Genomic DNA, 25,264 nt, shown 5'->3' with positions numbered 1-25,264 from the left:
CCAGCAGCACATCAAAAAGCACCCAGGAATGGTTCAAGAAGCAATGCCGGACTGTTCTGGAGTGACCAGCGAAGAGTCCAGATCTGAATCACATCCAAAACCAATGGAGATATCTGAAAACAGCAGTTGGTGGAGGGCACCCCTCAAAAATTGAAGAATTAGAGCAGTTTGCTGCTGAAAAGTCGCCGTTTGTCAGCAGTTATCTTGGCCAAAGGCTGTGCAACCAGGTCCTACCTCCGGGGTGCCAATAATTTTGTCCATGCCATTTGTCTTTATTTTCTAAATTAAAATGGTAAACTTAAGCTACACATTTTTTATTGCTTCTGCAATGTAGAAAATCCAATAACAAGGTGTGGTGACCAAGAGTTGAATTTAAATTTCAACACATTTTTGAAGAAATAGCGAATCATTTAAGTGCAAGGGTGCCAATGTATTTGGCAGCAACTGTATCTTGTAATAACTGCATTTTTTCTGGCCTGCAAATACATTTTGATGAACAAATCAGTCCAAACCCAAAAAAACTTGCGCCCTCCACCCTAAGCCATTATCATGGGCTGCTAATGCAAGTCTTTAGGTCTCAGACAAATTTACTCATCATCATAGCAGTAGAAAGCAGAGTATGATGGTAGAGGAATAATGGCAGACACGCAAGTGGGAAGAAGTTGCCCCTAGACACTGATTTCAGTTTAGCATTTTCCACCTAATAATACGGTTTAGAACTGCCACCATGGTTCACTGATACTAGATCTGTGCATACCTGCAGCTCGAGCCAAGATGGTGGCTGGGTCCTGGTGCAGTTCACAAAGGTCCTCCTCAACCTCTCCTCGCAGTATGGAGCGTAGCCCGGCGGACCACTGATCATGAACGTACGCAAATACTGAAGGAGAGAGAGGAAGTGTGTGTGTGTGTGGGGGGGTGTTAACACCAATGAGACATTCTGGGGCACATTCAGTGGATCCACTTCGAATTCAACAGGACTAGGCCCAGACAAATGAGGGGTGTCTGTGTGTGTGTTCGCATACATGTATGCACTCATGTGTGTATATGCTGTGTGTGTGTTATCAAAAATACGAGGGTCTTACTTTGACAAACTTCTCAGAGGGAGCGAAGCAGCCAGCGCAGAGGGAGAGCAGGATCCAGCCACGTGCATGGCTACTCTTATATGGGTTCTGGGTCAGCTGCTTGCAGATCTGACAGTAGATCTCATCCCTGGTAATGGACACAACAGCCAGCCAATCACAGCCACCGTCAGATCACGAGCAGCGAAAACAAGCCAATCTCAAGTCAGAACCAGGAAAAAAATGTATGATGGTTAGATGTCCCCATATTCAAACTAGCATACCACTTAGAATACATGTTCAAATTATTTTTTGTGACAGGTGAAAACAATTACATTTACGTAATTTAGCAGATGCTCTTATCCAGAGCGACTTACAATTAGTGCATTCATCTTAAAATACTGTAGCTAGGTGAGACAATAACATATGACAAATGTAGTAGTCTGAGATACTAGCAAAAAACTCAGTGGGAGTTATTTAAGATACTGTACTCTTCAAAGAGGTAGGGTTTCAGACATTTTCGGAAGATGGGCAGGGACTCCGCTGTCCTGACGCTGTCCTGACTATTGGGGTAGCTGCCTTCCTGTAGGGGTGGGAGGGCCAAGATACCAGAGGTGGCAGAACGGAGTGCTCGGGCTGGGGTGTAGGGTTTGAGCATAGCCTGAAGGTAGGGAGGGGCAGTTCCCTTGTTGCTCCGTAGGCAAGCACCAGGGTCTTGAAGATGATGTGAGCTTCGACTCAAAGCCAGTGGAGTGTGCGGAGGAGCCGGGTGACACGGGAGAACTTTGGAAGGTTGAACAACAGGTGGGCTGCAGCGTTCTGGATAAATTGCAGCGGTTTGATGGCACAAGCGGGGAGCCAACAGAGAGTTGTAGTAGTCTAGACAGGAGATGACAAGTGCATGGATTAGGACCTGCGCCGCTTCCTGTGTGAGGAAAGGTCGTACTCTACGGATGTTGTAGAGCATGAACCTGCAGGAGCGAGTAAAAAATCTAATCACATTTTATTGGCCACATGCGCCGAATACAACAGGTGCAGACATTACAGTGAAATGCTTACTTACAGCCCTTAACCAACAGATGAAATTAATTTTTTATAAAAAAGTAAAATAAAACAACAAAAAAGTGTTGAGAAAAAAAGAGCAGAAGTAAAATATAATAACAGTAGGGAGGCTATATATACAGGGGGGTACTGGTGCAGAGTCAATGTGCGGGGGCACCGGCTAGTTGAGGTAGTTGAAGTAATATGTACATGTGGGTAGAGTTAAAGTCACTATGCATAAATAATTAACAGAGTAGCAGCAGCGTAAAAAGATGGGGTGGGGGGGCAGTGCAAATAGTCCGGGTAGCCATGATTAGCTGTTCAGGAGTCTTATGGCTTGGGGGTAGAAGCTGTTGAGAAGTCTTTTGGACCTAGACTTGGCACTCCGGTACCGCTTGCCATGCGGTAGCAGAGAGAACAGTCTATGACTAGGGTGGCTGGAGTCTTTGACAATTTTGAGGGCCTTCCTCTGACACCGCCTGGTATAGAGGTCCTGGATGGCAGGAAGCTTGGCCCCAGTGATGTACTGGGCCGTACGCACTACCCTCTGTAGTGCCTTGCGGTCGGAGGCCGAACAGTTGCCATACCAGGCGGTGATGCAACCAGTCAGGATGCTCTTGATGGTGCAGCTGTATAATTTTTGGAGGATCTGAGGACCCATGCCAAATCTTTTCAGTCTCCTGAGGGGGAATAGGCTTTGTCGTGCCCTCTTCACGACTGTCTTGGTGTGTTTGGACCATGATAGTTCGTTGGTGATGTGGACACCAAGGAACTTGAAGCTCTCAACCTGTTCCACTACAGCCCTGTTGATGAGAATGGGGGCGTGCTCAGTCCTCTTTTTTTTCAAGTAGTCCACAATCATCTCCTTTGTCTTGGTCACGTTGAGGGAGAGGTTGTTGTCCTGGCACCACACGGCCAGGTCTCTGACCTCCTCCCTATAGGCTGTCTCATCGTTGTCAGTGATCAGGCCTACCACTGTTGTGTCGTCGGCAAACTTAATGATGGTGTTGGAGTCGTGCCTGGCCATGCAGTCATGGGTGAACAGGGAGTACAGGAGGGGACTAAGCACGCACCCCTGAGGGGCCCCCGTGTTGAGGATCAGTGTGGCAGATGTGTTGATACCTACCCTTACACACCTGGGGGCAGCCTGTCAGGAAGTCCAGGATCCAGTTGCAGAGGGAGGTGTTTAGTCCCAGGATCCTTAGCTTAGTGATGAGCTTTGAGGGCACTATGGTGTTGAATGCTGAGCTGTAGTCAATTAATAGCATTCTCACGTAGGTGTTCCTCTTGTCCAGGTGGGAAAGGGCAGTGTGGAGTGCAATAGAGATTGCATCATCTGTGGATATGTTGGGGCGGTATGCAAATTGGAGTGGGTCTAGGGTTTCTGGGAAAACGGTGTTGATGTGAGCCATGACCAGCTATTCAAAGCACTTCATGGCTACAGACGTCAGTGCTACGGGTATCTGCTTTGATGTTTGCAGAGAATGACATGGTGTTGTCCAGGGTCACGGCAAGAGGCACTGTGGAGTTGTCAACTGTGATGGAGAGGTCTCGGAGCGGACAGGCCTTCCCCGGGAGGAAGAGCAGCTCCGTTTTGTTGAGGTTGCGCTTAAGGTGGTGGGCCAACATCCAAGCAATATGGTGGAAGCTTAGATCATCAATGAAGGAGGGGAGGCATGGAGAGAACAGATTAAGAAAGTCAAGAAAAATACTTCAGAGTAATTGGTAGAATAAGTCAAAGGGTCGTAGGTCACCTGAGGGCGGGCCTTAGGATGCCGTTGCCGATGATGAAGTGCAGCTTCTCCAGGTTGGAGGTGGGCCGGTCCTCCAGCATGCTGTTTCCCCGTAGGCTGTAATCGCCGTCCGTCAAATGCCGGGTCACCTATAGGGGAGAAGAGGAGGCGGGGCCAACAGGGAACAGACATGTCATTAGTGATTACTTCCATTCAGTCAGTTGGATATTGGTATTGGTAAATGCTGAGTTGGCAACGGGGGGTTCCCACAGATGCTGAACAATCCCATAACCAATCAGAGTACCCATATAATCTGTCAAATATTAACATGGGCATATCCATAAGCAGTAACAAGAATGTTGGTCCAACCCACTATTTTGGGGATTGTGTGGCTCAGTTGGTAAGAGCATGGTGCTGCTAACTGGCATATACAGTTGAAGTCGGAAGTTTACATACACCTTAGCCAAATACATTTAAACTCAGTTTTTCACAATTCCTGACATTTAATCCAAGTAGGATCACCACTTTATTTTAAGAATGTGAAATGTCAGAAAAATAGTAGAGAGAATGATTTATTTCAGCTTTTATTTCTTTCATCACATTCCCAGTGGGTCAGAAGTTTACGTACACTCAATTAGTATTTGGTGGCATTGCCTTTAAATTGTTTAACTTGGGTCAAATGTTTTGGGTAGCCTTCCACAAGCTTCCCACAATAAGTTGGGTGAATTTTGGCCCATTCCTACTGACAGAGCTGGTGTAACTGAGTCAGGTTTGTAGGCCTCCTTGCTCGCACACGCCTTTTCAGTTCTGCCCACAAATGTTCTATAGGATTGAGGTCAGGGCTTTGTGATGGCCACTCCAATACCTTGACTTTGTTGTCCTTAAGCCATTTTGCCACAACTTTGGAAGTATGCTTGGGGTCATTGTCCATTTGGAAGACCCATTTGCGACCAAGCTTTAACTTCCTGACTGATGTCTTGAGATGTTGCTTCAATATATCCACATCATTTTCCTTCCACATGATGCCATCTATTTTGTGAAATGCACCAGTCCCTCCTGCAGCAAAGCACCCCCACAGCATGATGCTGCCACCTCCGTACTTCACGGTTGGGATGGTGTTCTTCGGCTTGAAAGCATCCCCCCTTTTCTTCCAAACATAACAATGGTCATTATGGCCAAACAGTTCTATTTTTGTTGCATCAGACCAGAGGACATTTCTCCAAAAAGTATGATCTTTGTCCCCATGTGCTGTTGCAAACCGTAGTCTGGCTTTTTTATGGCGGTTTTGGAGCAGTGGCTTCTTCCTTGCCGAGTGGCCTTTCAGGTTATGTCGATATAGGACTCGTTTTACTGGGGATATATATACTTTTGTACCTTTTTCCTCCAGCATCTTCACAAGGTCCTTTGCTGTTGTTCTGGGATTGATTTGCACTTTTCGCACCAAAGTACGTTCATCTCTAGGAGACAGAACGAGTCTCCATCCTGAGCGGTATGACGGCTGCGTGGTCCCATGGTGTTCATACTTGCGTACTATTGTTTGTACAGAAGAACGTGGTACCTTCAGGCGTTTGGAAATTGCTCCCAAGGATGAACCAGACTTGTGGAGGTGTACAATGTTTTTTCTGAGGTCTTGGCTGATTTCTTTTGATTTTCCCATGATGTCAAGCAAAGAGGCACTGAGTTTGAAGGTAGGTCTTGAGATACATCCACAGGTACACCTCCAATTGACTCAAATGATGTCAATTAGCCTATCAGAAGCTTCTAAAGCCATGACATCATTTTCTGTAATATTCCAAGCTGTTTAAAGGCACAGTCAACTTAGTGTATGTAAACTTCTGACCCACTGGAATTGTGATACAGTGAATTATAAGTGAAATAATCTGTCTGTAAATAATTGTTGGAAAAATTACTTGTGTCATACACAAAGTAGATGTCCTAACCAACTTGCCAAAACTATAGTTGGTTAACAAGAATTTTGTGGAGTGGTTGATAAACGAGTTTTAATGACTCCAACCTAAGTGTATGTAAACTTCCGACTTCAACTGTATTATCATTATTATTTTTATACTATTATTATTATGAAAGCTATAATGAGACACAAACCTCCTCAGTGATCTTGGACTTCCTCTTCAGGGTGAGAGAGACCAGCTTGTGTCTCACACTGTTCTTCTTTTGCCCACCACCACCTTCAATTGAGCTGTTCTGTAAGAGGGAGGGAGAGAGGGTAGTTGAGCTTTATGTTGTCTGTCTGTCTGTCTGTCTGTCTGTCTGTGTGTGTGTGTGTGTGTGTGTGTGTGTGTGTGTGTGTGTGTGTGTGTGTGTGTGTGTGTGTGTGTGTGTGTGTCTGTGTGTGTGTGTGTGTGTGTGTGTGTGTGTGTGTGTGTGTGTGTGTGTGTGTGTGTGTGTGTGTGTGTGTGTGTGTGTGTGTGTGTGTGTGTGTGTGTGTGTGTGTGTGTGTGTGTGTGTGTGTGTGTGTGTGTGTGTGTGTGTGTGTGTGTGTGTCCTGGATAGCATACACAAAAAATCTACCCATTCTACCAACACCCACCTTCTCATCTCCTTAAAGTGCGACTGCACTTCCTGATTTTGCCTCGTTTTTCATCAATGCTCATTAAGAAATGCTAGCGGCCATGACTGAAGGCAAACAAGAGTTGTCTTGGGGGTGTGGTTTAATGTGGGTGCTTCTTGGGTGTGTATTTGCCATTACAATTACAACAAAGAAGTGCAGTAGTGAGTACAGCGAGGTAATCTAAGCTAGTTTTGCTATGGAGAGAACAAAGTTTTGAAGTTGAGGGCTTCTCCCCTCCTGACTGACACGCCATCTCAAGATGGTCAGCTAATTCAGTTCTATGTGTAGGCTAAAGCCTGACCTTGTGTTTAGCCAAACTGACAGCAGCTAGCTAGCATAGCTTGTTGATAGCTGCAGCTGGCTATCATATTTAGCTGATATTTCTCTGCCAAATCTGTTATGGCAAGATAGCAAGAGCCAGTGTCTGGATCCCACATAGTCTGTTTTCAAAAGGAGAAGTTGGTTTTCAAGGGCAGTTGACCTTTAACTGCTCCCTTAGGCCAGGGTTTCTCAATCCTGGTCCTGGGGACCCAAAGGGGTGCACAGTTTTATTTTTGCCCTAGCACTAACACATTCCAATAATGATTCCAGTAATCAAAGGCTTGATAAGTTGATTAGTTGAATTAGATGTCTGAGTGCTAGGGCAAAACAAAAATTTACACCCCTTTGGATCCCTAGGACCAGGGTTGCACAAGAGTTGGGAAAGGACTTGTGCATGACTGCACAAGAGAAAGGGTTTCTGAAGTTGAGTATTATTTTCAGGTGCTCCGTGTGGCAGTGAGCTCAAGTCATTTCAGTGACACGTGACTTCCGTCTCGCTTCCGCATTGTCTCCGTGCTGCTCTGCTGTTTGTTGCTACTTGGCTACCTGCCAAACTATTTCACGTTTTACTTTTAATAAACGTTTAATCAATCTCTGTGTTCAACAAATTTACCAACTTTTTAGTTCTGTCCTCACTCATCTTTTTTCGTTAAACTTTTTCACCCCGGACGTTTATCCCGAGACAGAAGAGTCATTTTCCTGTGCGTTTTAGCTGCCAACTTTACGTTATTTTCCGTTTTTCCATCGCAACTTTTTTCCCTTATTCAACTTTTTCACTCCGGACGCTTTATCTGGACATGGCTCATCAACATCTTCAACAGCCGAAGCTAAGTAGTAACATTAACATGATGTCTTTTAATTGCAGTCGCTGTACTCATAATATACAGGAGAATTCTCGCCTTACGGCGAGAATAGCTGTGCTACAAGCCCAGCTTCAGACGCAATCGTTAGGCAAGAGTATTATCAGTGTAGGAAAGGAAGAAACAGCGTCTGTGCCACCAGTAAGTACAGACAGTAACGTTAGTATAACTCCCCCCGCACAGTCCCTGCAGCCGGACAACTTTCTCATGGCTTCTGGAGGGAAATACTGTTGGAATGCTCAACCGGTGTCGCTCATTCAGCCGACAGAAACCTTCAACCGGTTTTCCCCATTATGTAGCGAGTCGGAGTCTGAGTCTGAGTCTTCTCTAGTCTCTACTCCTCCCGTTACGGGGTCTGAGACGCCGAAGGCTCCCACCATTAGCTCTGACAAATTGAAAACCCTAGTCATTGGCGACTCCATTACCCGCAGTATTAGACTTAAAACGAATCACCCAGCGATCATACACTGTTTACCAGGGGGCAGGGCTACCGACGTTAAGGCTAATCTAAAGATGGTGCTGGCTAAAGCTAAAACTGGCGAGTGTAGAGAGTATAGAGATATTGTTATCCACGTCGGCACCAACGATGTTAGGATGAAACAGTCAGAGGTCACCAAGTGCAACATAGCTTCAGCGTGTAAATCAGCTAGAAAGATGTGTCGGCATCGAGTAATTGTCTCTGGCCCCCTCCCAGTTAGGGGAAGTGACGAGCTCTACAGCAGAGTCTCAGCACTTAATCGCTGGTTGAAAACTGTTTTCTGCCCCTCCCAAAAGATAACATTTGTGGATAATTGGCCCTCTTTCTGGGACTCACCCACAAACAGGATCAAGCCTGACCTGCTGAGGAGTGACGGACTCCATCCTAGCTGGAGGGGTGCTCTCCTCTTATCTACCAACATAGATAGGGCTCTAACTCCTTTAGCCCCACAGTGAAATAGGGTGCAGGCCAGGCAGCAGGCTGTTAGCCAACCTGCCAGCTTAGTGGAGTCTGCCAATAGCATAGTCAGTGTAGTCAGCTCAGCCATACCCATTGAGACTGTGTCTGTGCCTCGACCTAGGTTGGGCAAAACTAAACATGGTGGTGTTCACCCTAGCAATCTTATTAGGATAAAGACCTCCTCCATTCCTGCCATTATTGAAAGAGATCGTGATACCTCACATCTCAAAATAGGGTTACTTAATGTTAGATCCCTCACTTCAAAGGCAGTCATAGTCAATGAACTAATCACTGATCATAATCTTGATGTGATTGGCCTGACTGAAACATGGCTTAAGCCTGATGAATTTGCTGTGTTAAATGAGGCCTCACCTCCTGGTTACACTAGTGACCATATTCCCCGTGCATCCCGCAAAGGCGGAGGTGTTGCTAACATTTACGATAGCAAATTTCAATTTACAAAAAAAAAAATGACGTTTTCATCTTTCGAGCTTCTAGTCATGAAATCTATGCAGCCTACTCAATCACTTTTTATAGCTACTGTTTACAGGCCTCCTGGGCCATATACAGCGTTCCTCTCTGAGTTTCCTGAATTCCTATCAGACCTTGTAGTCATAGCAGATCATATTCTAATTTTTGGTGATTTTAATATTCACATGGAGAAGTCCACAGACCCACTCCAAAAGTCCTTCGGAGCCATTATCGACTCAGTGGGTTTTGTCCAACATGTCTCTGGACCTACTCACTGCCACAGTCATACTCTGGACCTAGTTTTGTCCCATGGAATAAATGTTGTAGATCTTAATGTTTTTCCACAAAATCCTGGACTATCGGACCACCATTTTATTACGTTTGCAATCGCAACAAATAATCTGCTCAGACCCCAACCAAGGAGCATCAAAAGTCGTGCTATAAATTCTCAGACAACACAAAAATTCATTGATGCCCTTCCAGACTCCTTCTGCCTACCCAAGGACGTCAGAGGACAAAAATCAGTTAACCACTTAACTGAGGAACTAAATTTAACCTTGCGCAATACCCTAGATGCAGTTGCACCCCTAAAAACGAAAAACATTTGTCATAAGAAACTAGCTCCCTGGTATACAGAAAATACCCGAGCTTTGAAGCAAGCTTCCAGGAAATTGGAACGGAAATGGCGCCACACCAAACTGGAAGTCTTCCGACTAGCTTGGAAAGACAGTACCGTGCAGTACCGAAGAGCCCTCACTGCTGCTCGATCATCCTACTTTTCCAAATTAATCGAGGAAAATAAGAACAATCCAAAATTTCTTTTTGATACTGTTGCAAAGCTAACTAAAAAGCAGCATTCCCCAAGAGAGGATGGTTTTCACTTCAGCAGTGATAAATTCATGAACTTCTTTGAGGAAAAGATCATGACCATTAGAAAGCAAATTACGGACTCCTCTTTGAATCTGCGTATTCCTCCAGGGCTTAGCTGTCCTGGATCTGCACAGCTCTGCGAGGGCCTGGGATCGGGAGAGACACTTAAGTGTTTTAATACTATATCTCTTGACACAATGATGAAAATAATCATGGCCTCTAAACCTTCAAGCTGCATACTGGATCCTATTCCTACTAAACTGCTGAAGGAGCTGCTTCCTGTGCTTGGCCCTCCTATGTTGAACATAATAAACAGCTCTCTATCCACCGGATGTGTACCAAACTCACTAAAAGTGGCAGTGATAAAGCCTCTCTTGAAAAAGCCAAACCTTGACCCGGAAAATATAAAAAACTATCGGCCTATATCGAATCTTCCATTCCTCTCAAAAATTTTAGAAAAAGCTGTTGCGCAGCAACTCACTGCCTTTCTGAAGACAAACAATGTATACGAAATGCTTCAGTCTGGTTTTAGACCCCATCATAGCACTGAGACTGCACTTGTGAAGGTGGTAAATGACCTTTTAATGGCGTCAGACCGAGGCTCTGCATCTGTCCTCGTGCTACTAGACCTTAGTGCTGCCTTTGACACCATCGATCACCACATTCTTTTGGAGAGACTGGAAACCCAAATTGGTCTACACGGACAAGTTCTGGCCTGGTTTAGATCCTACCTGTCGGAAAGATATCAGTTTGTCTCTGTGAATGGTCTGTCCTCCGACAAATCAACTGTACATTTCGGTGTTCCTCAAGGTTCCGTTTTAGGACCACTATTGTTTTCACTATATATTTTACCTCTTGGGGATGTTATTCGAAAACATAATGTTAACTTTCACTGCTATGCGGATGACACACAGCTGTACATTTCAATGAAGCATGGTGAAGCCCCAAAATTGCCCTCGCTAGAAGCCTGTGTTTCAGACATAAGGAAGTGGATGGCTGAAAACTTTTTACTTTTAAACTCGGACAAAACAGAGATGCTTGTTCTAGGTCCCAAGAAACAAAGAGATCTTCTGTTAAATCTGACAATTCATCTTGATGGTTGTAAAGTCGTCTCAAATAAAACTGTGAAGGACCTAGGCGTTACTCTTGACCCTGATCTCTCTTTTGACGAACATATCAAGACTGTTTCAAGGACAGCTTTTTTCCATCTACGTAACATTGCAAAAATCAGAAATTTTCTGTCCAAAAATGATGCAGAAAAATTAATCCATGCATTTGTTACTTCTAGATTAGACTACTGCAATGCTCTATTTTCCGGCTACCCGGATAAAGCACTAAATAAACTTCAGTTAGTGCTAAATACGGCTGCTAGAATCCTGACTAGAACCAAGAAATTTGATCATATTACTCCAGTGCTAGCTTCCCTACACTGGCTTCCTGTTAAGGCAAGGGCTGATTTCAAGGTTTTACTGTTAACCTATAAAGCGTTACATGGGCTTGCTCCTACCTATCTTTCCGAGTTGGTCCTGCCGTACATACCAATACGTACGCTACGGTCACAAGACGCAGGCCTCCTAATTGTCCCTAGAATTTCTAAGCAAACAGCGGGAGGCAGGGCTTTCTCCTATAGATCTCCATTTCTATGGAACAGTCTGCCTACCCATGTGAGAGACGCAGACTCGGTCTCAACCTTTAAGTCTTTACTGAAGACTTATCTCTTCAGTAGGTCATATGATTGAGTGTAGTCTGGCCCAGGAGTGTGAAGGTGAACGGAAAGGCTGGAGCAACGAACAGCCCTTGCTGTCTCTGCCGGGCCGGTTCCCCTCTCCACTGGGGTTCTCTGCCTCTAACCCTGTTGCAGGGGCTGAGTCACTGGCCTGCTGGTGCTCTTTCATGCCGTCCCTGGGAGGGGTGCGTCACTTGAGTGGGTTGAGTTACTGACGTGATCTTCCTGTCTGGGTTGGCGCCCCCCCCCCCTTGGTTTGTGCTGTGGTGGAGACCTCTGTGGGCTATACTCGGCCTTGTCTCAGGATTGTAAGTTGGTGGTTGGGGATATCCCTCTAGTGGTGCGGGGGCTGTGCTTTGGCGGAGTGGGTGGGGTTATATCCTTCCTGTTTGGCCCTGTCCGGGGGTTTCTTCGGATGGGGCCACAGTGTCTCCGGACCGCTCCTGTCTCAGCCTCCAGTATTTATGCTGCAGTAGTTTATGTGTCGGGGGGCTGGGGTTAGTTGGTTATACCTGGAGTACTTCTCCTGTCTTATCCAGTGTCCTGTGTGAATTTAAGTATGCTCTCTCTAATTCTCTCGTTCTCTCTTTCTCTCTGAGAACCTGAGCCCTAGGACCATACGTCAGGACTACCGGGCATGATGACACCCTGCTGCCCCCAGTCCGCCTGGCCTTGCTGCTATTCCAGTTTCAACTGTTCTGCCTGCGGCTACGAAACCCCTACCTGTCCCAGACCTGCTGTTTTCAACTCTAAATGATCGGCTATGAAAAGCCAACTGAGAGACCTGAGCCCTAGGACCATACGTCGGGACTACCGGCCGTGGTGACTCCTTGCTATCCCCAGTCCGCCTGGCCTTGCTGCTATTCCAGTTTAAACTGTTCTGCCTGCGGTTATGGAACCCCTACCTGTCCCAGACCTGCTGTTTTAAACTCTAATGATCGGCTATGAAAAGCCAACTGAGATTTATTCCTGATTATTATTTGACCATGCTTGTCACTTATGAACATTTTTGAACATCTTGGCATGGTTCTGTTATAATCTCCACCCGGCACAGCCAGAAGAGGACTGGCCACCCCTCATAGCCTGGTTCCTCTCTAGGTTTCTTCCTAGGTTTTGCCTTTCTAGGGAGTTTTTCCTAGCCACCGTGCTTCTACACCTGCATTACTAGCTGTTTGGGGTTTTAGGCTGGGTTTCTGTACAGCACTTCGAGATATTAGCTGATGTAAGAAGGGCTATATAAAATAAAATTGATTGATTGATTGAGGGTTGAAAAACACTGCCTTAAGCCTTATTTATACCTTGGGCAAGTACACAAAACAAGAACGCAATTAGCAACTCAACTACACTATTTTACTTGGCTAATTGCATTCTTATGTTGTGTATTTGTGTTAGGTATAACTTAGGCTTTAAACCCTTCCTATTATGTTCTCCCTCCAAACCACATCCCTTCCGGTCCCATTTTACATTGAATACCTCACAAGCAATGTTCCCTCTAAGCTGCCCTGAGACTGCTGCACAGCTCCCGGGACTGCCGGGCAGAAATATCAGCCCACAGAGAGAAGCACCAGATTGAACTTCACTCAACTTTCTAGAGCAGTGGTCACCAACCGGTCGATCTCCAAGGCATTCCTAGTCCATCGGCAAACATTTCTGTTAAAAAACAACGATAAAGCCTTGTGTTCCTATTTTTTTTATTCATCTCTGGCTGTTGACAGTAGATGCACCCGATTCAGCTGCCCTGCACGCCGGGTAGGCGAACGGTTTGAACCCTTTCATGTGTCTGAAGGTACAAACTCTGCCTTCCCGGCAGGCCCAGAGAGCAAATCAAGTGCACTATATGCTGCTGGCCAATCAGATTGCTCAAATTACCGTGTCTGCAGTAAGGACGCAGGCATAAAAAAAAGCTACAGAAAAGTTGATACTGTGAGATTTCAAAACGTTTAAAACAATAAATAGAGACTGTCAACGAATACAGCAAAGAGCTGCTGTTTTTATGAGGGAGTTCATGTTGAAGTTCTTACTCAGCACTGTCACTTACTCAGCACTGTCAACACTTTGTATTCAACACTTTTATAAGCCATAAAATGAGTGTTCTTCCTATTTCCACACAGCGCTACAACAAGCACTGCAGCACTAATGAATGAGTAGGAAAGTGTATCTATAGGCTTGCATTGTTGTTATTATTAGCGGCTTGGGTCTTTTTTAATATAGAGGAATATTTCACTCTGTTCATAGGAGTAACAACATGAATTTGTGCATGAGGCCGAAATAACGCGGTCCGACTTGGGTTTCGCCATCAGCTGGAAGGCGGTGTCCCTTTTTGGTCAGTGTCAGTGGAGGAAAGGGAGAGCGGAGGGATGATAAGAGGCGGACCCTCAGTCTGCTGCTCTCTCTCTCCGCTGAGACTGACCATCAGATGCAGGCACCATCAGCCCAGTAAAATACAAATAAAAAGCAAATTACTTAAATGTATGCTCACTCAGCTATGCTTCACAAGTAATACAACAACTAATCTATTACCGGTGTGATCATATAGCCTACCTCAAATTTTGAAATATATATATTTTTTAATGGCCTGAACAACAATGCATTGGCGGGGCAATTCAAGCAAAGCCAATATGCGGTGATAATGTATTGGGCCTATAGTTTACTGCACAAACGTCATTGCTACAGTACTGTTTTTAATTGGTTAATGTTGCCTAGGCATGTAAAAAAAAAAATCTGAGTGGTAGATCTAGGCTTGCATTTTGACTCAAGGTGATCTTGACTCAGAAAAGGTTGGTGACCACTGTTCTAGAGTTTTCCCTGTTAACACTATCAACTTTTCCCTTTGCTGTGGCAATTGTGATCGAATCAACGCAATACTTTCAATGCAACATACCGAAACAAAATGAACTATGCAAGAGACTTTGTTGTAGGCAGAACGCATCAGAGTAGGATTCTATTACATTGACACGCACTACTCAGCCCGTACTCTACAGAGACCGGTGCGGCATAAACAATCAGAGCTGCAGTAGGCCAATATACACATTTTGTTCATATACTTTGCTAGTTAGTGAGTTATTAGCCCAGTTATAGATCATTTGTAGTCAGTAATAGGGGAGTGATTGCTTCCTACAAGAACACAAAACATGTAAATTTGTAGACAAGGTAAAGAGCTTTTTTTTTGTCTTAAAGGGGCAGTGTTGTATTTTGAGACAGGCTTGAATAAGCTAAGTAGCCAATAGGCAGAGGGTAGCATAATTTGTCTGATTCTCTGTAATAATGGTATGGGAATAATAATGCATTTTATTTTGTAAAGTGGTTTCTTGCATCAAACAACACAAAAACATTTTCAGTCACCTCCTTGTCTGAAGGACAAGTGGATAAACAGGTTAATGTCAAGCCCTGCATGTTTTTTTCTCAAAAGTATCATGGAATGTAGGCCTATACTGAACACCACACATTGGCTGCTACTGTAGGCTGAATGATAGAACAGCTATTTCCATGTTAAAATGTTATGGGATGCATTTTCTCCATTGTTTTTGATGGTAGGCCACTCTGGTAGGCCTACATTATGATCGAATAGCCACAGTAGCCTACTTGACAACTCCTCAAACTGTATCTTAAAGCATATACAACCTCAGTGTTCACAGTAAATGCGCTGGAAGTTTGCGCTCAGCAGACCTAAAATTAGCTCAGTGACGGAAAGAAAATCACAAGCACCCTTTCACACTCCTCCCCCAACTCCTCAACACCATATTTTCTCATGTCCTCCCTTTCATCTCTTCTCTACCCACCCCACTCTCTCTCTCCTTTTCTCACTCATTTATCCTCCCTTAACCCCCACCCATACTCTCCCCACCAATATTCTATCCCCTCTCTCAACTATGTTTGGGGGAGTGGAAACTGATCCTGAATCTGTACCTAGGGGAGGCTTCACTTCGGAGTGCCCCCTCACCTCTCCCCCCACAGTCTGGAGCTCCTTCAGCTCTCTCTTGTAGGTCCTCATCTCTCCCCCCTTCTCCACCCACCCCCTCTTCACCCACCTCCCTCACCTCTCCTTCCACGGTCTGTAGCTCTCTCTTGTAGGTCATCTTGCTCAGTGTCTCGTAGATCTTGGTCATGACGGGGATCTTCTCCGAGCCATCACTGATGGCGATGTGGTACTTGGGTTCGGGCAGGTCCCCCATGAACCTCAGCACTGTGATCCACACCGCCAGCGCTGCCTGGGGGATGGGGGGATTGGGAGTGGTTTTAAAGGGATTGTTCGCCCAAATTGCGAAATTACAGTGCATTCGGAAAGTATTCAGACCACTTCCCTTTTTCCACATTTTGTTACGTTACAGCCTTATTCTAAAATGTAGTAAATTGATTTTTTCCTCATCAATCTACACACAATACCCCATAATAACAAAGTGAAAACTGTTTTTTAGAAATGTTAGCTAATTTATGAAAAATAAAAAACAGAAATACCTTATTTACATAAGTATTCAGACCCTTTGCTATGAGACTCGAAATTGATCTCAGGTGCATCCTGTTTCCATTGATCATCCCTGAGATGTTTCTACAACTTGATTGGAGTCCACCTGTGGTAAATTCAATAGATTGGATATGATTTGGAAAGGCACACACCTGTCTATATAAGGTCTCACAGTTGACAGTGCATGTCAGAGCAAAAACCAAGCCATGAGGTCGAAGGAATTGTCCGTAGAGCTCCGAGACAGGATTGTGTCGAGGCACAGATCTGGGGAAGGGTACCAAAACATTTCTGCAGCATTGAAGGTCCCCAAGAGCACAGTGGCCTCCATCATTCTTAAATGGAAGAAGTTTGGACCCACCAAGACTCTTCCTAGAGCTGGCCGCCCAGCCAAACTGAGCAATCGGGGGAGAAGGGCCTTGGTCAGGGAGGTGACCAAGAACCCGATGGTTACTCTGACATAGCTCCAGAGTTCCTCTGTGGAGATGGGAGAACCTTCCAGAAGGACAACCAGTCTGCAGCACTTCACCAATCAGGCCTTTATGGTAGAGTGGCCAGACTGAAGCCACTCCTCCGAAAAAGGCACATGACAGCCCGCTTGGAGTTTGCCAAAAGGCAACTAAAGGACTCTCAGACCATGAGATACAAGATTCTCTGGTCTGATGAAACCAAGATTGAACTCTTTGGCCTGAATGCCAAGAGTCACATCTGGAGGAAACCTGGCACAATCCCTACGGTGAAGCATGGTGGTGGCAGCATCATGCTGTGGGGATGTTTTTCAGCGGCAGGGACTGGGAGATTAGTCAGGATCGAGGGAAAGATGAACGGAGCAAAGTACATTTGACATTTTAGTAATTTAGCAGACGCTCTTATCCAGAGCGACTTACAGTTTAGTGAGTGCATACATTTCTTTTTTCTTATACTGGCCCCCCGTGGGAATCGAACCCACAACCCTGGCGTTGCAAACGCCATGCTCTACCAACTGAGCTACACGGGACTAGTACAGAGAGATCCTTGATGAAAACCTGCTCCAGAGCGCTCAGGACCTCAGACTGGAGCGAAGGTTCACCTTAAGCACACAGCCAAGACAACGCAGGAGTGGCTTCGGGACAAGTCTCTGAATGTCCTTGAGTGGCCCAGCCAGAGCCCGGACTTGAACCCAATCGAACATCTCTGGAGGGACCTGAAAATAGCTGTGCAGCGACGCTCCCCATCCAACCTGACAGAGCTTGACAGGATCTGCAGAGAAGAATGAGAGAAACTCCCCAAATACAGGTTTGCCATGCTTGTAGCGTCATACCCAAGAAGACTCAAGGCTGTAATCGCTGCCAAAGGTGCTTCAACAAAGTACTGAGTAAAGGGTCTGAATACTTATGAAAATGTGATATTTCAGTTTTTTTTATTTTTTTAATACATTTGCAGAAATGTCTAAAAACCTGTTTTTGCTTTGTCATTTTTGGGTATTGTGTGTAGATTGATGAGGACCTGTGAGGCGTCAGTTTCTCAAACTAGACACTAATGTATTTGTCCTTTTGCTCAGTTGTGCACCGGGGCCTCCCACTCCTCTTTCTATTCTGGTTAGAGACAGTTTGTGCTGTTCTGTGAAGGGAGTAGTACACAGCGTTGTACGAGATCTTCAGTTCTTTGGCAATTTCTCACATAGAATAGCCTTCATTTCTCAGAACAAGAATAGACAGACGAGTTTCAGAAGAAAGTTATTTGTTTCTGGCCATTTTGAGCCTGTAATAGAACCCACAATTGCTGATGCTCCAGATACTCAACTAGTCTCAACAAGGCCAGTTTTATTGCTTCTTTAATCAGCACAACAGTTTTCAGCTGTGCTAACATAATTGCAAAAGTATTTTCTAATGATCAATTAGCCTTTTAAAATGATCAACTTGGATTAGCAAACACAACGTGCCATTGGAACACAGGACTGGTTGCTGATAATGGGCCTCTGTACGCCTACGTAGATATTCCATTAATAATCAGCCGTTTCCAGCTACAATAGCCATTTACAACATGAACAATGTCTACACTGTATTTCTGATCAATTTGATGTTATTTTAATGGACAAAAAAAAAGATTTTCTTTCGAAAACAAGGACATTTCTAAGTGACCCCAAACTTTTGAACGGTCGTGTATATATACAGTACCAGTCAAAAGTTTGGACACACCTACTCATTCAAGGGTTGTCTTTATTCTTACTATTTTCTACATTGTAGAATATTAGTGAAGACATAAAAACTATGAAATAACACATATGGACATTCTACATGATTCCATATGTGTTATTTCGTAGTTTTGATGTCTTCACTATTATTCTACAATTTAGAAATTAGTAAAAGTAAAGAAAAACCCTGGAATGAGTAGGTGTGTCCAAACGTTTGACTGGTACTGTGTGTATATATATATATATATATATATATATATATATATATATAAAGATTAATACAAATTAAATAACTAAAATATAGTCGTTGCATAAGTATTCAGCTCCCTGAGTCAATACATGTTAGTAACACCTTAGGCATCGATAACATCTGTGAGTCTTCTTGGGTAAGTCTATAAGAGCTTTGCACACCTGGATGGTGCAATATTTGCCCATTATTCTTTTCAAAATTCTTCAAGCTCTGTCAAGATGTTGCTGATCATGGTTAGACACCAATTTTCAAGTCTTGCCATAGATTTTCTAGCAGATTTAAGTCAAAACTGTAAATTGGCCACATGGGAACATTCAACATGTTCTTGGTAAGCAACTCCAGTGTAGGTTTGGCCTTGTGTTGTAGGTTATTGTCCTGCTGAAAGGTGAATCTCTCTCCCACTCTCTGGTGTAAAGCAGACTGAATAATCACTTTAATAATGTTTACATATCTTGCATTACTCATCTCATATGTATATACTGTATTCTATAATATTATACTGTATCTTAGTCCATGCCGCTCTGTCATTGCTTGTCCATATATGTATATATTCTTAATTGCATTCCTTACTTAGATTTGTGTGTATTGGGTATATGTTGTGAAATTGTTAGATATTACTTGTTAGATATTACTCTACTGTCGGAGATAGAAGTACAAGCATTTCGCTACACCCGCAATAACATCTGCTAAACACGTGTATGTGACAAATACAATTTGATTTGAAGCAGGTTTTCCTCTACGATTTTGCCTGTGCTTAGCTCCATCCCTTTTCTTTTTATCCGTAAAAACTCCCCAGTATTTGCCGATGTCAAGCATAGCCATACCATGATGCAGCCACCACCAAGCTTGAAAATAAGGAGGCAGTTACTTAGTGATGTGTTCTGTTGGATTTGCCCCAAACATAAGGCTTTGCATTTAGGCCAAAAGTGTATTCCTTTGCTGTGTTTTTTTTGCAGCCTTACTTTAGACTTATTTTGTATTCTGTATATTTGTATTTTTGTTTTCACTCTGTCATTTAGGTAATTATTGTGGAGACACTACTGTAGGAGCCATTTTGGCCTGTTTATGTGTTGTGTATATGTTGTCTGTCAAGGGTTATTTTTACTTGTTTTGTACACTAGAGGGCACTATGTTGGGGTCATGGGTCACTGGTGACGTGTGTATATAGGTTGCACAGGTGACCAGGACGGGTTAGCACATGTGAGAGGAGAGCACATACAGTTCTTACCATTTCACAGATACAGCTTATAGAATGCATCTCTCTGCACCTTTTCTATAGGAATATGTGTTTTGGAGCTATTTATATTTTATATGCGCAATAAATGGGAACTTCATCCAAAAAGAGTAACGTTTGGAAAGCTGATTTTTGTGGACGTGTTAAGGACCTATGGACAGCTCTCTCCTGTGCCAGTGGTTTTTCATAGGGAATCGCCACTACAACTACAATGTTGTTGATCCATCCTCAGTTTTCTCCCATCACAGCCACTGAACTCTGTAGCCGTTTTAAAATGACCAATGGCCTCATGGTAACATCCAAGCATTTTCATTCCTGTCCTGTAGCTCAGTTCAGAATGACGACTGTCTCTTTGATGTGTCTGGGTGGTTTAATACAGGGGTTCCCAAACTTTTTCACTCGGGGCCCTCCTTCCAGCATTGAAGAACATACCACGTTAAATCTGTGTTTGAAATTCAATACTTGACTGAGTTGTTGTATGTATGAGGGACAGAGGAAGGTTTAGTCATTTAAAAAATCATGTCAACAGCTATTATTTCACACAGAGTGAGTCCATGTAACTTATTATTTGATTTGTTAAATTACATTTTACTCCTTGCCTCAACAAATGGGCTGAATACTTATGCAACGACTATATTTTAGTTATACATTTGTATTTATCTAAAAATGACATTACAGAGTACTTTGTGTAGATTGTTGACAAAAAAATGACAATTTAATCTATTTTAATCCCTCTTTGTATCACAAAGGGGAGGGGGGGGGGTAGCCTGAATGGGGTTAAGGTAATGTTGAGTGAGACACTCATGACTCAGGGCTCATGTGCAAAGCTGTAGGACCACAATGGTGAATATACACACAATGGGTCAAAGGTCAAAAGTCAGAGGTCAACTCACCAGCTGGTCACCCTCGTCCTCATGGAAGAGCAGAGGCTGCTTGAGCGTGCGCCGCACGTACGTGTGTGTGGTGGTGCCCTGGAAGTACGTGGTGGCGAACTTGGAGAACTTGTACTCCGACAGGTCCTCTTCCTCGTCGTCAGGCAGAGGGAGAGCCTCGTCTAAGTCGTCCTCCTCCCCCTCGGCCCGCAGAGCCACCTCCAGGTCCTACAACACACCCATGTAAACAGGCACAGAGACACAGAGGCATGGAGGCCTGCACAGAGGGAGGGATGCAGGCACGCAGAGAGGCACATGTGCACACACATACGTAGGTACACCAGTGGCATAGCGCAGTTTCACGGCTAATCAATAGCTAATCTCATGCTATTTTACACATTGTGCCATGAGGCGGACAGAAAATGTTGCTGTTTTAGAGGTCAGGGATACTTGAAAGATGGGACAATCTCAACATTTTCCACAAATATATGAACAAAATGTGAAATATATATTTTGATAGACCAAAGTATCAGCTATCATACCATGTAAAGGATCACCCTCCTAATTATTATTTAGTTAATCAAAAAGTGCAACTAACTCATTTCTGTCAACTCTCAGACACCATAAAAGGCATTTCATTTTTACAATTATTGTCCAACAATGTTTAAAGGCCAGTTCAGCTGGTAGAGCACGGCGCTTGTAACGCCAAGGTAGTGGGTTCGATCCCCGGGACCACCCATACACAAAAAAAAAATGTATGCACGCATGACTGTAAGTCGCTTTGGATAAAAGCGTCTGCTAAATGGCATATTATATTATATTATTATTAACGTATTTTTGTTTATAGCACTATTACGTGCTCTAGCATTTTGGCATGTTTTTCTAGATATTTTCTAGAAATACTTCAATTGTTTAAGCATATGTTGCAGAACAAAATATTTTTTCAGAATATTGACAACAAATGAATCAGTGACGGAGTTCACAAGCCACTGATGGAGTTGACTGATACTCTAGAAATAAAAGTTCAATACAAACTATAGAAAATGATTAATTTGAAAATCCCCAATAAAAACAAACTTTACAAACCATGAGTGATCTTGTTGCACTACATGTAATGAAGACATGAATTAGGGGACCTTGCTCATTCCTGATTAATTTAGGATTTGAGAGAAATCTAGTGGGGCCTTGTGGAGGCTGCGGGTGTGTGTGCTACGCCAGTGAGTGGAGGCAGGCAGACAGGCAGGTGCACCCACCCACACACACAGACATACAGTGGGGGAAAAAAGCATTTAGTCAGCCACCAATTGTGCAAGTTCTCCCACTTAAAAAGACGAGAGAGGCCTGTAATTTTCATCATATGTACACGTCAACTATGACAGACAAAATGAGAAAAAAAAATACTGAAAATCACATTGTAGGATTTTTAATGAATTTATTTGCAAATTATGGTGGAAAATAAGTATTTGGTCAATAACAAAAGTTTCTCAATACTTTGTTATATACCCTTTGTTGGCAATGACACAGGTCAAACATTTTCTGTAAGTCTTCACAAGGTTTTCACACACTGTTGCTGGTATTTTGGCCCATTCCTCCATGCAGATCTCCTCTAGAGCAGTGATGTTTTGGGGCTGTCGCTGGGCAACACGGACTTTCAACTCCCTCCAAAGATTTTATATGGGGTTGAGATCTGGAGACTGGCTAGGCCACTCCAGGACCTTGAAATGCTTCTTACGAAGCCACTCCTTCGTTGCCCGGGCGGTGTGTTTGGGATCATTGTCATGCTGAAAGACCCAGCCACGTTTCATCTTCAATGCCCTTGCTGATGGAAGGAGGTTTTCACTCAAAATCTCACAATACATGGCCCCATTCATTCTTTCCTTTACACGGATCAGTCGTCCTGGTCCCTTTGCAGAAAAACAGCCCCAAAGCATGATGTTTCCACCCCCATGCTTCACAGTAGGTATGGTGTTCTTTGGATGCAACTCAGCATTCTTTGTCCTCCAAACCCAACGAGTTGAGTTTTTACCAAAAAGTTATATTTTGGTTTCATCTGACCATATGACATTCTCCTAATCCTCTTCTGGATCATCCAAATGCACTCTAGCAAACTTCAGATGGGCCTGGACATGTACTGGCTTAAGCAGGATTTGAGTCCCTGGCGGCGTAGTGTGTTACTGATGGTAGGCTTTGTTACTTTGGTCCCAGCTCTCTGCAGGTCATTCACTAGGTCCCCCCGTGTGGTTCTGGGATTTTTGCTCACCGTTCTTGTGATCATTTTGACCCCACGGGGTGAGATCTTGTATGTCTTCCATTTCCTAATAATTGCTCCCACAGTTGATTTCTTCAAACCAAGCTGCTTACCTATTGCAGATTCAGTCTTCCCAGCCTGGTGCAGGTCTACAATTTTGTTTCTGGTGTCCTTTGACAGCTCTTTGGTCTTGGCCATAGTGGAGTTTGGAGTGTGACTGTTTGAGGTTGTGGACAGGTGTCTTTTATACTGATAACAAGTTCAAACAGGTGCCATTAATACAGGTAACGGGTGGAGGACAGAGGAGCCTCTTAAAGAAGAAGTTACTGGTCTGTGAGAGCCAGAAATCTTGCTTGTTTGTAGGTGACCAAATACTTATTTTCCACCATAATTTGCAAATAAATTCATTAAAAATCCTACAATGTGATTTTCTGGATTTTTTTCCCTCAATTTGTCTGTCATAGTTGACGTGTACCTATGATGAAAATTACAGGCCTCTCTCATATTTTTAAGTGGGAGAACTTGCACAATTGGTGGCTGACTAAATACTTTTTTCCCCCACTGTACATGAAGGCACACAGACACACACATCCTACATCTAAACCCATACCCCTTACATCTAAACCCATACCCCTTACATCTAAACTCATACCCCTTACATCTACACCCATACCCCTTACAGCTACACCCATACCCCTTACATCTACACCCATACCCCTTACATCTAAACCCATACCCCTTACATCTAAACCCATACCCCTTACATCTAAACCCATACCCCTTACATCTAAACCCATACCCCTTACATCTACACCCATACCCCTTGCACATACACCACTGTACCTAGACAGACAGTATCTACTGTCCTACCCCCAATCTCACCTCGAAGCCGGCCGGCCCCTGTCCCTCCAGGTTAGGCAGTGCCCCTGTGTTCCCCAGGAAGCCAAACATCTGGTCCACCATGTCTGAGTGGTCCACCGGCTGCTGCCTCTCCCGCTCCACCTGTTGGGTTGAGGTTTAGTTATAGACACAGAGTAAAAACAAAGGACAACATCAAACATATAACACAGGGTACTCTATGTGTAGCTTGGACAGCATAAACCGATCTGGGATCAGGCTATTGTATATGCAGGTGAGGAAGAGAAACCCAAAATGGGTAATACATTGATCATGTGAATAATAAAAACATAAGTCAACAGAGTATGATATGAATGTTTACCAGATAAACTAAAGACAAGATATTGGGTAGTAGTAAGTTAAGATTTGCCCCTAAGTAAACAATTATGTGCTTTAGGAACCTGTTCCACCATCTCCTTCTTTCGTCGCGCCTCCTCCCGTGCCTCCATCTCCCTCTGCTCCTGCTGACGGGTCAGCTCAGCCAGGCGCTCCCGGTGACTCCTCTCAGCCTCGGCCCGTGCCCGCCGCACCGTCATCTGGTTCCTCAGACGTTCCTCCTCGACCAGACGCTGGCCCTCCGCCTCTTGACGCCGCCGGTGCTGAGAGAGGGGGGAGAGAGTTGTTTAATTACTTACACATTTTCATAAATGTTCTTAGATGTCAAAGTACAGTAGCAGGAAGTAAACACAGGTTACAAAACATTCAATAAATGGAAAAAGAAGCAGAAGCAAAAGGAGTATAGATAAAATAGCCTTCTTGAGTCGAAGTAGGCCACAAAGACCTAAATAAATGTGTGCGTTTTCAGTCACTGAGTTTCTGCTCAGTTATACTGTGGTTTATGCAGTATAAGATTTTCATTTTTCCCCTCCTGCCTTACTTTAGCCCTGTTGCCTTGCTGTGTGTCTATCTCTGTGTGTATGCATATGCGTATGAGTAGTGTAGCATCTTACCTCTGCCCTGAGTCTCTGGGTAACCCTCCGTGCGATCATGCCCCGGGCGTATGCCTGGATGGTGATCACTGCATGCAGCTGCCGCCAAAAGGACCGCCTCACCATGAAACCACGGCAACGGGCCTGTATTTGAGTGATGCACGTCCTGGCCAATTGGTAGGTGACAAAGAGTTTTCTTGACCTATAGAGGGCTTGGAGGCGCAGGAAGCCGATCCTCATCTGGAGAGGAGACACCAACAAGACTCTCAAACACCAATATAAAATTCTAACAACATAACTACACCAATATAACACAACTATAACGTTATAGCAACATAACTACAACCCAAAGTTCAGTAACTGTGGGACGTTATTTTAAGGAACGTCCAATGAGGGACTAAATGTCATTCCTGCCCAGGGATACGTCCAAGTGAACCATCCAGAAAATGGACGGTTGTGAAATGTCAGTAATCATGGACATAGAGGAACTCACCGCACTGTAGTCCTTCCTGCACCGATAGCCGCGCCACGTCTTCTGAATGAGTGTCACTGACCTCCTCACCTTCAGGAAGTTAGTCCTGGAAAACACACAGGGGGAAGGAAGGAGGGGGGAGAC

At 44.2% G+C, this 25,264-nt stretch overlaps 1 protein-coding gene across 1 annotated transcript in view; it reads right to left on the bottom strand.

The window, feature by feature from the left end:
- Positions 1–25,264, bottom strand: part of LOC311135578 (unconventional myosin-VIIa-like) — a gene marked incomplete at both ends in the record, with an annotated part of 62,942 nt that overhangs the window by 18,210 nt on the left and 19,468 nt on the right. The window contains 10 exons of the mRNA XM_084169588.1: positions 758–877; positions 1,083–1,209; positions 3,854–3,981; positions 5,936–6,034; positions 15,624–15,794; positions 20,596–20,802; positions 23,705–23,824; positions 24,121–24,318; positions 24,670–24,888; positions 25,142–25,226. Of these exons, the coding sequence (XP_084025714.1) occupies positions 758–877; positions 1,083–1,209; positions 3,854–3,981; positions 5,936–6,034; positions 15,624–15,794; positions 20,596–20,802; positions 23,705–23,824; positions 24,121–24,318; positions 24,670–24,888; positions 25,142–25,226 (1,474 nt within the window). The remainder of the gene's footprint in view (positions 1–757; positions 878–1,082; positions 1,210–3,853; positions 3,982–5,935; positions 6,035–15,623; positions 15,795–20,595; positions 20,803–23,704; positions 23,825–24,120; positions 24,319–24,669; positions 24,889–25,141; positions 25,227–25,264) is intronic.

The sequence above is a fragment of the Coregonus lavaretus genome, assembly GCF_964263955.1.
Source record: "Coregonus lavaretus genome assembly, chromosome: 10".
In the NCBI taxonomy this organism is placed as follows: Eukaryota; Metazoa; Chordata; class Actinopteri; order Salmoniformes; family Salmonidae; genus Coregonus; species Coregonus lavaretus.
Note: the sequence above shows the minus strand (reverse complement) of the source record. Positions and strands in the feature narration are given on the sequence as shown.